The sequence below is a fragment of the Belonocnema kinseyi genome, chromosome 5, assembly GCF_010883055.1.
Source record: "Belonocnema kinseyi isolate 2016_QV_RU_SX_M_011 chromosome 5, B_treatae_v1, whole genome shotgun sequence".
In the NCBI taxonomy this organism is placed as follows: Eukaryota; Metazoa; Arthropoda; class Insecta; order Hymenoptera; family Cynipidae; genus Belonocnema; species Belonocnema kinseyi.
In genome coordinates this window covers 59,137,754-59,151,333 of record NC_046661.1, presented here as the reverse complement: position 1 = coordinate 59,151,333, position 13,580 = coordinate 59,137,754, and the positions used below count along the sequence as shown (strand labels likewise).

Sequence of the window (13,580 nt, the reverse complement as noted above, 5' to 3'; positions counted from 1 at the left end):
TTACAATGTATCATTCAAATTGTATAAATTGTTCAAAGTTAACATAAGCGCACAACTGCACATTTAAATGAAAAGTGAATTTAAATTAATGTTAAAAAAATGGTATCTAAATGTATATGTACAATCAGTATATTTTTATTACAGTTTCATTAAAACCTAATATTTTTGGGTTTTAAATCTAAATCTAAAGTACCTAGACTATCTTCTCTTTAAATTAAATTTGAGTTCACCATCAGGCGCGTACATAAATGTCACTTTGTACTTCAGTGGTTCATGGTGGTACTCCAGTTTGTAGGAACGTATTAACTGAAAATAAAAAAAGAATGGTTACTTATTGATTTCGTAGAAAATGACAACACTTTCAATAAACATTTTTTTTATTTGGAAGTTACCTTTGTGAGAAGAACTTGCATTTCAAGCTCAGCAAATCTTCTACCTAAGCAAATTCGAGCTCCGTGACCAAATGGTAGTGACGCAAACGGATGTAATTTTTTATCTGATTCTTCTTTAAGCCACCTGGAAGGTTTGAAAGATTTTGCGTCATCTACGTAATCTTCCATATTTCCGGTGACAAGTGTCGGGAAAACAACTTGAGTCTGAAACGAACAACATAATATTTCAAATATTCAATTCCAAAATATTATTTTATGCCGCATTTATTTAATATTATTAGCTTTTTATGTACCCCTTTTGGCACTTTGTATCCGCAAATGACGCTGTCATATTGCATCGTTCTTCCATTCCCAATAACTGTGGAATACATCCTAAAAAATTAATTATATTAACTAATTTTAATTTTTTGTAATTATTTAATTGTTGGGTTATTTTTAACTCGTAGTATAAAAGAGGAGTTAATGAAATTAAACAACTATAGCAAGAATAATATAATTAAGACGATAAAATTAATATCTGTACAAACAAAATTAAATTACCTAAATACTTCTCTAATAAATGCTTTCATATAGACAACTTGATCCAAATGTTTTGATGTCAAAGGAACCGATGGATCGGGAAAAATTTCGACTAATTCTCTATAAATTTTTTCCTGCTCTTCCTGCCTTGTTGCTAGTTGATAGAGAATCGAACTAACGGCCATTGAAATCTGAAGCAAATCAATATTAAAACAAATTTAAAGCAAATAAAATGAAGAGTTTGAATAAAAATATAAAAATTACCGTGTCGATTCCAACTAATATCAAATCCAGCGCTAGAATATAAGCGATTTTTGGATCCGATTCTTTCGCAAGAATTCTCTCGACTAACGATAAATCTGATTCGCAGACCGATTTCTTATTTTTTAGCCTCTCCATCGCAGCGTCTATGTATTTCATGCAAACTCTGAAAAATTTAAATTAATATTATTTAATATTAATAATAAAATTAATATGACTTAATATTGTAATCAATACTAAACTTAATTCAAATTAATACCAAATCATTTTTATTAATCAATTAATTATGTCAGTGATGTAATAGTCTGGTAATTAATTTTTAATTGATCTTAAATTGATAATGAAAATAAAAACTTACTCGACGAAATAATTCATATTACGAACGTAACGAGACCAGAGAGGAGTGGGGATATATCGCCAATATGGAGCTTTTAACTCCAATGTAGCGACATTTCTTAATGCAAATTTAGCAGCGTCGATTATTTTTTGAGGCTCAGAATTTGGCTTTAAATCTCGCCCTAAACATCCAAGTCTTACGTCTAAGGCCACTCTTCCTATACCTGTTATAAAAGTAATAAAGGATGATTCGCATTGACAAGCTGAGGATAAAAGAAGAAATCAAATGTGTTACTTCTTAGAAGTGAAAAAAGAAAGTTTTCAAATCACAGTGAAACCCTTCAATAGCCCTTCCGAGAATCGACGCCACGCCGCATGTAGATGTAACAGTAGCTGGGCTCGTGTAATTGGGGCGTAGCAGAGGGAAGAGGGAGGGGGTAGAGATGGTGGAGTGGGGTAAATAAAGAAGGGGACAAGAAAAAATAAGCCGAAAATTCAGAAGGAATGAAATAAATGAATTAAAAATCAAATCAAATGAAGAAAGGGAATGAAATAAGGCAAAAAATGACGAAAAATCATGCACTGAGGCAAATAAATTTCAAAATAATGCCGGTGATGCAAATTTTCACTTTAAAAACATGTCGACAACTGTGTAGGATCAACCCTTGTCTGATATCAACTTATTTAACATAACTTTACCCAACAGAACCTGACCTCACCTAACCTGAATTAATAGAAATTTATTGAACTACACGTAAAGCTCTGGAAGCATATTTTCCCAGTAGCAAATGTGTGCTACATCGAATGGGTCAACTCGAGCCTAATCTAGAAATAAATCTAACCTAGCCTAACCTAACCTAACCTCACGAAACACAATTAAACTGATTGTGTTTTCCCGTTGTGTTTGCGGTACCGTTTGAATCAGCTTGGGCTTGACCTGCAAAGAGGTCAAACCTATCCTAACCTAAAAAAACCTGATCTGACCTAACTTAACTTCACGTAACACAATTAAACTCATTGTGTTGTCCCGTTGTGTTTACGGTACCGTTTCATTCAGCTTCGGCTTAACCTACATAGAGGTTTAACCTATCCTAACCTAACAAAACCTGACCTAACCTAGCCGAATGAAATTCAACCACACATGTAGCTATGTAAGCGTACGGTTCTCAGTCTTAAATGTGTGCTATATTTAATAGGTTAACTCGATCTTAACCTACAAATTAATCTAACTTAACAGAACCTAATAAAATTTTGCTTAACACAACTTAAATTAAGTGTTCCCGTTGTAACACAATAAAATTCATTTCATTGTACTACAGGTGGTTAAAAATTTAGAAGCACATTACTCATTTCAAGAAACTTAGAACTACATGTAGAATTGACCCCATTTCAATTAATCTGACAATGTTTGTATCAATTAAAATGTAGAACTGTAACTTAAACATGCAAATGAATAAGAGTTTTATTCAAAATCTTTTTCGCTCTGCTTTTCTTAAACTTAAGGGATATATTTATACTATCTTTCGTTTTTACATTTTATCTTGCTTTTTATCGTAATTAAATTGATTTATAAACCTGCTTCAGTCTATTCTCTGTCTGCTATAACGTGTACTTTTTTCTTCGAAGGAACGATGCAAAAGGTTACGCTTACGTTTAAGACCTACATTCGTTTCCCTTTTCAACATCCAGCAAAAATCAGCCATCACGAACTCGTCCCATCTACCCTGATATCGTTATTCCATCACTTTTATATCTTGATGTTAGTTCAGGTTTTGTTAGGTTAGGATAGGTTAAACCTCTATGTAGGTTAAGCCGAAGCTGAATGAAACGGTACCGCAAACACAACGGGACAACACAATCAGATTAATTGTGTTTCGTGAGGTTAGGTTAGGCTAGGCTAGGTTAGATTTATTTCTAGGTTAGGCTCGAGTTGACCCATTCGATGTAGCACACATTTGCTACTGGGAAAATATGCTTCCAGAGCTTTATGTGTAGTTCAATAAATTTCTGTTAATTCAGGTTAGGTGAGGTCAGGTTCTGTTGGGTAAAGTTATTTTAAATAAGTTGATATCAGGCAAGGGTTGATCCTTCACAGTTGTCGACATGTTTTTTAAGTGAAAATTTGCATCACTGGCATTATTTTGATATTTATTTGCCTCAGTGCATGATTTTTCATCATTTTTGGAGGTTATGGCTCAACCATGACTTGATGGGTGATTTTTGATACCGAATTTGAATTCAGCGCATCAAAATCCATAGGAATATGTGTGTATTGTTACCAGATCCGCACACTTTTTTTTGTGTGGCTGTGTTTCATTGTCCAGACAAAGTACGATCAAAAAGCAGCTGGAGCAAGAAAAAGACAAATTTCGTTCCGCTGTAAAGACAAACAGATTGAAGTTGGAGGAAAAGAGCGACAACGGAATCGCTCTTTTCCTCGTACTTCATTAAGTTCATAATATTATTATTATTCCGATCTATTAACGAAGGGGTCTCGTTCAGTTCTTAACCAATCGCAGTTGCAAATTCAACTATTTGGTTAAGAATTGAAAATGCAATATTTTCACATGAAAAATTTAAATTTAAATTGAATTCAATATAGTATCGACAATAATATTTTACCTTAATATGCAGTGAATTGAATTCATACAGTTTTGAGGGAAATTCAAAAAAAGAATAATTATGTTTATAATATCATTTCATTATTTAATTAATCGATGATGTTAATATATTTAAGAATATCTTGTAATATAATATGTCCAAAGCATTGTAAATTAAACATATGAATTGAATCTCTAGCTGAATAAAACACATTATTTACAATAAACTCGCGAAACTGTATAGGTATTCAAGGTCGATTGTTTAAAAAAATTCAAAATATTTTCATGGTACCGTACTATGAGAAATTGTACCTGGAGAAAACTGCATATACCTGCAAAAAAAATGGAATTGTCAGGGAATTTTTCTCAAGGATTTGAGTAGGCAACCTGGTTAAAGGATGTTTATAAGGAACATTAAAAATTAAAACAAAATTTACGTGTAGTATCATAATGCAGTACTTTTCATTGAAGCCTGCATGGTTTTAGTAATTTTCATAATAATGTTATCAAAAACTTTTTTTCAAAAAGTAACAATTCATTTTTCTACCTAAGCATATTATGATAAGCAATCTTAAAACCTGGCAGAAACATGAATTTGTTTGAATAATTATTAAATAATTTGTGAAAAAAATTTAAGACTGACGGGCAACTGTCGTAGGCGTTTTTCCAACTTAAAAAAATCCTGTGAAGTTTCTGAAGTCGTATCACTAACAAATAATTCATAAGCAAGGCTAGAGAAACATTTGCATTAATTTGAACATTTTCAAAATATCCTGCGAATGGTTAAGAACAGAATGAGATCCCTTCGTGGATAGGGTTAATAATATTATCGAAATAGTTGGAGCAAGAGAAAGACAAGTTTTTCTCCGCGGTAGAGACGAACGCAATAAAGTTCGAGGAAAAGAGAGACTCGGTTGTCGCTCTTTTCCTCCAAATGCAATCTGCTCGTCTTTACAGCAGAACAAAACTTCTCTTTTTTTTGGTCTATGCTTTTCGATCGTACTTTTCCTGGGCAATGATAATTTTTCGACTCTTGTTCTAGGTGCCTCAAATAAGAAAGTAAAGAATTTAAAAAAGAAAACTATCCTAGACACAGAGAAGGGTAGAAATAAAACACTAAATAATTAAAGGGACAGAAAGCAGTAAAAAATTAATCAAACACCAGGCAAAGCACGCCTACAAACGAGTGTCGTAACCTAGTAAGACCCTAATTAAGTCTTTCCTCATTCCCCCTACAATACTTTCTTTTTCACTTCCTTAGTCATCACTGTCCCTCTCCACATTTCCCCCACTTCCATTCATCTAATTTCCCGTACTTCCCAATCCCTCATTTCCCCTCACTTCGCCTACTTTCCTTTCGTAATTTCCCTTTACTCCCCTGCTCTAATTGACTCTTAATTCTCCCATTTTTCACCGCTTACTTCCCCTGACTTCTTTTCCCTCATATCCACTTATTTCCCTAAATGGCCCTTCGCCACTCCCCTCATTTGCCTTCCAGGGGAAAAGTACAATGAATGAACGGATACCCGACCGAAACTATAAGAAAGGGCTCTTCAGCGAGGGGAAATTCGGCCGCAAATACTCATTTATCACATGTCTCGTTTCACCACGACGATCCTCTACTCAGCTGTAAGAGTGAGACGGAATTTTTCCGTGCTTTGATTGGCGTGTCAGTAGTCGGGATATCGAAGAGGTGTGCAAATGGACAGCGAGCGAGAGAGTAAGAGAGAAAGAGGGAGGGAGAGAGAGAGAGAGAGAGAGAAAATAAAAATAAAAGAAGGTAGAACAAAGTAATGGGGAAAGAAACGGAATAAGTGCTAAGAGAAAAATATTGTAAACGTTTCTTACGCTTCTTCTTGAATCATTCAATTTTGTAACTTACAAATAAAAAAAAATAAAAAAAAGATCAAAGAAAGTGAAAGGAGAGAAGAGAAAATTGATTCTTAAATTATAAGATGTCTCTCGCGCTGCAATATTAAATTACCCGACTTGATGATTCAAAAAGTTTCTTGCCCGCACAGTTTACGTTTCTATCCCTCCGAAATCAGTCATTATACTGATAGAAACAGTATCATTGATTTAACCATACGATCGTAGGTTAGCAAATTATGAGTACATTCATAATATAATATGTGAACTGCAATCATAAAGATTACGAAATGCACTTACTGAAATATTGTAAATACAACTTATTCATATGTGTGGTACAAACATGCAATATACGTATTGTAATTATATGAAATGTGTAATCCTATTAAAAGTTTGCCTAAACGAGCTAGCTCTAAAATGTTGTCGTTTAGCAATACACTCTGTATGAGTGATTTACCCGACTCACTTTGTTTAGTTCACCACAGGCTAATCTCGCTCGCGCCTGCGCGCCTGTCTTCATAAGCAACAAGAATCGGATATCCAAAACAAACATCATGTATGGCTGTATCTATATCAGCAATAAAATATAATGAATCTAGTGATAAATATTGTTGTGCTGCCAATTCATTTCTATTATTGTATAATGTCAGTATAATGAAAGCATACTCACATTCAAGGGCCCACTTATGAATTTCGTTTTCGAAATCTCCTGGTAGCTCATTATCCTTATTTTTTATCTCCTCCATCCTGTGAAGAAAGTTTGGAAAGACTTTTGATAATTACATATTTGATAAGAAATAATTTTTGATTATAAAAAAAGAAATCGAAGTTCTTTATTATAATAGTTTTTTCTAATTTCGCACCTCTGTATGAAGTCATTTGTGACCACCTCGATTGGGATTATATATTTTCTAACAGTTTGAGGCTGAAGAATCGGTTTTTGAACTCGCGATCGAAATTTTCTCCAAGGTTCTCCATGACTAAAAATATAATTATGAAAATTAATTTTTTTAAATTCATTCTCTTAGGACTCATAATTGAAACTATAAATAATGATAAGTAAAAGAAAGTTAAATTTACATTTTATATCGTCACTTCATTTCCTTCTATGGGAAAACTGTTATTCATTACACTGACAAGTAGTGTAATAATCATTAATAAGAAGAACTATTAGTGTGAATGAATTGTAATAAAAATAATTAATTATTGCATCAATGTACATAAAATGCCAATGGCACTTTTCTCTCGAAGGCCAAAGAAGCTCTTCTAGATAATTTATTCGTGTAGTACTGTAGAGAGTGTAGAGTGTAGTGCACTAAGAACTGGTTAAGAATGTCATTATGTCACATATGCGTGTAACCATGAAACTTTCAAGTGCATGTACTCATGTCAGTGTAAATATACATAAGGTATAAACTCGTTTCACATTCAAATTAATGGTACTTGACAACTTGCATATATATATATATATTTATACTCTGTTACTAACTCAACACATAGTGTGTCGAACATGACGTCTTAATAATAACTAAGAAGTATTGAAGTTCAATTAAAAGACGATACATTATTAAGCAACCCTTTTCCACGCATAAATAAATTTATCCTCAATGTCAATTATAGAATTCGTATAAAAAAAGCATAAAAATGTGAAATTTGTAATTTTGTATCCGTTTGCCCCTGGGCCTCAATACCTGGAAACTTTCAAATTCGCTACATTGATTTCTTTTTAAATGTTGGCTTTAATTGATTAATAAGACGACACTTTTTTCTACATACATTTTTGTAGACAATGATTTTGGTAAAAATACAAAGTATATTCTAGGGATACCTACAAAATAATAAAACATTTGGAAATTACCGTTTGTTCAATAACATGTTATTGAAAATTAAGGTCAGCCGGTAACCACGGTTTTCCTGTATCGCCGAGAAATAGACATATCGAGGAAACTGCAGATTAGAAGCACTTTCCAGCGAGGAAGTTGTTCTATACAATTTAAAGAAAAAATCTGGAAAGATTTAGATAGTTTTGCACTACAAATTTGGCGCAAATATATCCATCCTAAGTAAAATAGCACGCGACAGCGCTTGCGCTGTTAAAGCCCAACAGCGAGTTCGCTGCCTGACGAGGCTCAGTATTCACAGCGCAATCGTTACGGCATCGCGTACTATTTTACAAAGTACTTATTCCCGCAAATTTTTAATGGATGTATCTAAAACTTTCCAGAAATCTTCTTTCAACTATATATAGAACAACTTTCTTCCTGGAAATTGTTTCAAATCTAAAGTTTACTCAATACTTTCTCGGCGAAACTGGAAAAACGTGGTTACCGACCGGCCTGAATTTGCAATTGAATATCATCAAACAAAAGGTTATTTACAACTTTTTCATTCACTGAGAAAAATGAATACTTGATGCTACTGCCTTTTTATTAGTAAAGTGTTCATTTTTTCTTACATATATTCAGTTAGTAACGTCTGCGAAGCAAATAGTCGGCTTCAGAAGCCATTTGTAAAACTCGTGAGTAATTTAAGTTATTAGTAATGTTTTAGAAGTCAGAGTTTCTAATACTTTAGCCATCTGTACTACTAACTGATTCGTCTAACAAATAAAAGTAGGTGGCGTAACTAATTTATTTGTTATCTTGGTTGGTACGACTGAGAATGCAACACAAATGGATTACAGCTCAGTATATTTTTTATATAAATGATCGAAGTATTAGAAGTGCTAGAAAGATTAGGCTTCGGGGATTATAGTGAAGCCTTCGAAGGAATATATAAGAAATGGTAAAATCGAACAAGCTTGAAGTTTTCCAGGAAATCCTAACCTACAGGCATCTGCAATTAGAAAGATCCCAGTATGGGCATGGGGACATATTTCTTTGGAACGTCTTATCAGCTGAACTGACATCAGCGTCCCTAAAACGTACCAAAAAAATGCCCGCGTGCCCACCCGGCTCTTTTTAATGTAGATTTCGATAGTATAGTGACAGCTATTTTAATTAGGTCCTATAACAGAGAGAAAATAGTCATAACAGGCATGACTAACTGTATTAGTAAGTTCAACTACCTACAGATTGTTTTTTTTACAACCTAATGTAGGTAGTCTCTACCTAATTAGATAGTAACGACACATACTCGTGGCCCAACTTAACAAAAGTAGTTCCTACAAGTAACTAAATAGCAGTACTATTATTGACGAACTAAAATAGTTGTCCCAACAATTTTATTAGCTGTCCCAACTAAATGTTTTTTCATCTTAATTTTCGGAAAAATTTTGTTTTAATTTTTTTAATAAAACTAATAATCGGTAAAAAAATTAAATATACAAAAATTCCATCTTATCATTCTATACAAGCCAACATTTAAAACGAAATTAATTTCACAAATTTTTTATTTATTGAGACTTGGAGATCAATACGTTGGGCTAGTTATTGAATGCAAGGGCTAAATTTAATGTATAATTTTTTAAGAATTATAATAATAACAAGAAATTTAATTTTAGAGAATATTTTTTTGTTACTTTAACTTTTCACTATTATTTAGACAATTTTGCAAATAAGGATATAAGAATAACAAATAGATTAGGACCATTTGGAGTTTCGCTCTAAAATAAAGAAAATTAAACGAATATTTTTTCACGTTCCTGAAAAACTGTAAATAATTGTAACATGCTTCTATAATTTGGAGTAAATTTTTTATCTTGTAATATAGAAATAATTTCCTTATCCAGTTATTCTTCTCAAAATTTCCTAAATTCTGCAGAGCGAACATTTTTCAAAATGTTTCCATATGAAAAAATATATATTGCAAACATACCTGTATCAGATCGAAAAATTCCTTGCTATATTTTCGTGACGTTTTAGAAAAATAAGCTTGGAGACGCTTCTATACTTTTATCATAATCTTAAATTTGATAACTATCGTAAGAAATATTTTTGGTTCTTCCTGTAAACTTTTATTTATTATTTATAAAATCTCTTTATATAAATTATCTCTACATATAGAGATATAAGGGTTTCCCAGGAGTATTGCCGTTCCTTGTAATGGCGGATAGAAAAAAAATTCAAAACGAAAATTTCCAGAATTTATCGAGCTGTAATAAAACTTTGTAAAAACATCAATTCTTTTATTTAAACATTTTCCAGATGAAATATTGGCTCATCGGAATTAGGTGCATGGGAAAAATGGAAATGTAGGCTAGATTCTTCGTAATTTGGTGAGCGTTACACAAATAATTTCAGTGAGCCTAGATGATTCCTACATTATTGCAAATAATCAGTGAGCTCCCTGAGTAATTGAAAATTCCAACAAGTGTTTTCCAACAAGAATTCCTCTGAAAGCATGGAATTCTTTTTAACTATTTTAAAATTCAACAACTTTGGTCGGCGGGTAAACTGCTACTGAATTAAGACGCCCGCTCTTTCTTAGTTCTGAAGCATTCTGCAGAAGTCGTTGAATTCAATTGAAATCTTTCGAATTTTTTAAAACTTTTTTGAATTCTTCTAAAATCTTAAAAATCCACTTTGAATTATCTTAAATTCCTTGAAGTCCTTTGAATTCTGCGAAATTCTCTCGATTTCTTAGAATTATGCAGATTTTAACAAACGAGTGCATCCTAGTTCAGTAATATTTCAACTTCAACCAAAGTTGCTGAATTTAAAAATAGATAAAAAGGATTTCAGTTTTTGAGAAAAAATAAAAAAATTTAAAATAAATCAAGTTATATCCTAAATATTTCAAGAGCATTATTTAAACTCTTAAAGATAAGAAAAGATTACATATCAAGTCTAAGAAATCTAGAGAATTCCAAAGACTTGGAAGAATTTACAATAATTCTACATGAATTCTACAGGGCTTAGAAGGATTCAAAAGATTTTAATGGGATGCAAAGCCTTCTATAGAATTCTGCAGATTTAAAAAAAAACGAGTGCATCTTAAGTCAGTAGTAGTTTACCGTCGACCAAAATTGATGAATTTTCAAGTAGTTCAAAAGAATTTCATGCTTTCGGAAGAATTCAGAGAATTCAAAAATCTGATTGAATTCTCAATTAATCAGGGAGGTGACTGTTGATATGCAATGATCTACAAATTATCTAGGCTCGCTCAAATTATTTTTGCTGCGCTAACCGAATTTCGGAGAAATTAGCCCACATTTCCATTTTCCCCATGCACCAAATTTAGGATGAGCCAATATTTTATCTGTCTAAACTAAAAAGATACATCAGTGACATTTTTATGATAAATGAGTTTTTGATATCTTTGGATTCGTAAGAGAAAGTTGCATCTAACTTTGTTAATAAAAATGGTTAATTTTTAATATTTATTGCAAAAAATGATTGTTTATAAATAAGAAAAGTCGAAGAAGTCATCGGCATAAACATGAAAAAGAACCTAAAGAACCTTGTGTCTTTTTACATTCTCATCAGAGAAGGTATTAGATTTGTGTAAAATTTGACTCTCCAATTTTGGTCAAGTGTCCACGTTTTGAGACCCCCTGAATCCGTATATTTTGTTGTATTCTGAGCGAGGGGCAAATCACTCTGGAATCAATGTAATTAATGCAAAGAATTACTGTAAATAATGAAGGCGATTCAGAATCATTATGAGTTTAATGCGAGGTTTAATGTAACTAGTTATTCAGAAAGATCAGTAAGAAGCGTAAAGAAAATAAGGTATTTTCCGTAACTCGAACGCAAATTTAAGGAAGAGAATGAAAATAGTGTTCGGAACGTGAATAACGCACGAAATAACAAAAATAGTGTATCACGCTGTCTCATAAACCCAGTGGGCACACTTGGCTTAAAATCATCCTAAAGATGTCTTTTTGTAGACGTCTTTAGGCTTTTACAAAAATACGTCATGAGGTCGTAATAAAGACGTTCTAATCTAGTCCCATAAAGTATACCTTAAAGATGTTATCAGTACGGCTTACGGATATCTTTAAAAGGTCCTATGTCTGGCATTTCGACGTCTTAAGGATGTCTTGAAAGGATATCCAGGGGGCAATGCTCTGAAATATTACAAAAAACTGATTGAGACTTAATTTTTAAGATTTATTTTTTAAAGTTCAACTTAGAAATATTTCGGCTATAAGATTTCTCTAAGTTCTATTGTGAAAATGTGAACAAATTCAAAAACATCCTCTAGAGTAAGCCAGAAAGAGTTCTAAAAGTTGAAAAACTGTTTTTTCATGCATTTGTAAATTACACGGAGATAATATAAAGTCATCATAAGGACAACATGAAGACATCCTATGTGATTTCCGTTTAAGGTTTAAGTTCAATGCGCATAGGAGTTCCGCTAGGTCACGTGTGAAGTATGAAATAACACAACTCTAAAATCAGTAAGGTGGTCTTTTTTAGGCAAATGGTGAGTCCCTTACTGGATTACCTGAAAAACTATAATATAAAGGATACATTATGATTTGAATGAGGAAATTCTACTAAATTAAAAGAATCGCATTTCTTTAATGAATTAATTTTGAGGACTGCGCGCGCATGACGGCGAATTTCAGTTTGCCCATCTCATCCTAGTCGCACAACAGTGCTGCCAGATCGTGGATGAAATTTACCCCGACCATACCTACCGGTTGGGAGCCGCAAAACAGAAGGTGCATGATTACTACTGTGAGTTCGCGTGTAAGCCGAAAATGCACAATTCGACTTCGGTTTTCTGCTGTACGATGATTGCCGATCTGAAAGCTTCGGAAAACTTCGGTGATCTTCTATTAAGGGCATGTGATACTTAGAAAATTGTCGATTTTAAGAGTTTTAGGGTCCCCCGGCTTTTTTTCTAGAATAATAAATATTTTGTCTTAAAAATTTGGGAAATGATAGCGCACTTGCTAACGGACCCACACACTTTTTTGTAGGTTAATTCAAAAAAGTTTTAATTTAGCAAAATGTGATTAATTTGCATAGCGCTTAGAAATTAGTATCGATTTTTCAGTGTTAGATTCTCCCGGCTTTTTTCCTAGGATAAGAAATATTTTATCGTCAAAATCTGGGAAATGACAGCGAACATGCTAACGGATGTCCCCGCACACTTTTTTTGTGTTTATTTTTCAAACAAATTTTTATTTTGCTAACAACGTGTGTATATTTCAAGGTTATGTATGTTACAATTCTCCCGAGCGTTACTTCCAAACTACACAATATTTTTGGCCGAAAACTTTGGACTTACACAAAAACATAGTAACTAATCTCCCGGAACTAACCTTGTTTGCAGGCAATTAAAACAGTTTATTTCATCAATAATTTTCAAATTATCGGAAAGGCAGAGATGAAAAACGACGTAACCTCAAAATAATGCATATGCATAACATTTTTATTTAGCGCAATAAATTTTTTTGTTATTATATCCCTCAAAAAAGAGTCCGGGGACGTCCGTTATGATATTTTATAGCATCTCCGAATTCAGTTTTTAAACATTTTCATTTTTGTGGAAAAAAAGCCGGGGGAACTGTACCCGATCGACCACCCGACGAAGTATCACATGCCCTTAATATTTCGATCCCCATTTGAAAGAAATTGAAGAAATTGGCGATTTGGATGTTTCGCGTCGATTTTCAGGTTATGTTTTTCAGGTGTATATAATATGGATA

The 13,580-nt window shown here is 32.9% G+C and overlaps 1 protein-coding gene and 1 long non-coding RNA gene across 4 annotated transcripts in view; one reads left to right on the top strand and one right to left on the bottom strand.

Annotated features, from left to right (window-relative positions):
- Positions 1-31: 31 nt before the first annotated feature.
- The window catches only part of LOC117173983 (probable cytochrome P450 301a1, mitochondrial), a 102,520-nt gene continuing 88,971 nt past the window's right edge, over positions 32-13,580 (bottom strand). For both annotated transcript variants that reach the window (XM_033362658.1, XM_033362657.1), the window contains exons 4-11: positions 6,841-6,957; positions 6,648-6,724; positions 1,531-1,732; positions 1,176-1,338; positions 933-1,102; positions 686-764; positions 393-596; positions 32-306 (exon numbers count right to left, since the gene is read on the bottom strand). In XM_033362658.1, the coding sequence (XP_033218549.1) occupies positions 199-306; positions 393-596; positions 686-764; positions 933-1,102; positions 1,176-1,338; positions 1,531-1,732; positions 6,648-6,724; positions 6,841-6,957 (1,120 nt within the window). In that variant the 3' untranslated portion in view covers positions 32-198. The remainder of the gene's footprint in view (positions 307-392; positions 597-685; positions 765-932; positions 1,103-1,175; positions 1,339-1,530; positions 1,733-6,647; positions 6,725-6,840; positions 6,958-13,580) is intronic.
- LOC117173986 overlaps positions 8,811-13,580 on the top strand; it is a 174,636-nt gene continuing 169,866 nt past the window's right edge. For both annotated transcript variants that reach the window (XR_004467221.1, XR_004467222.1), the window contains exon 1: positions 8,811-9,030. This is a non-coding gene — a long non-coding RNA (uncharacterized LOC117173986). The remainder of the gene's footprint in view (positions 9,031-13,580) is intronic.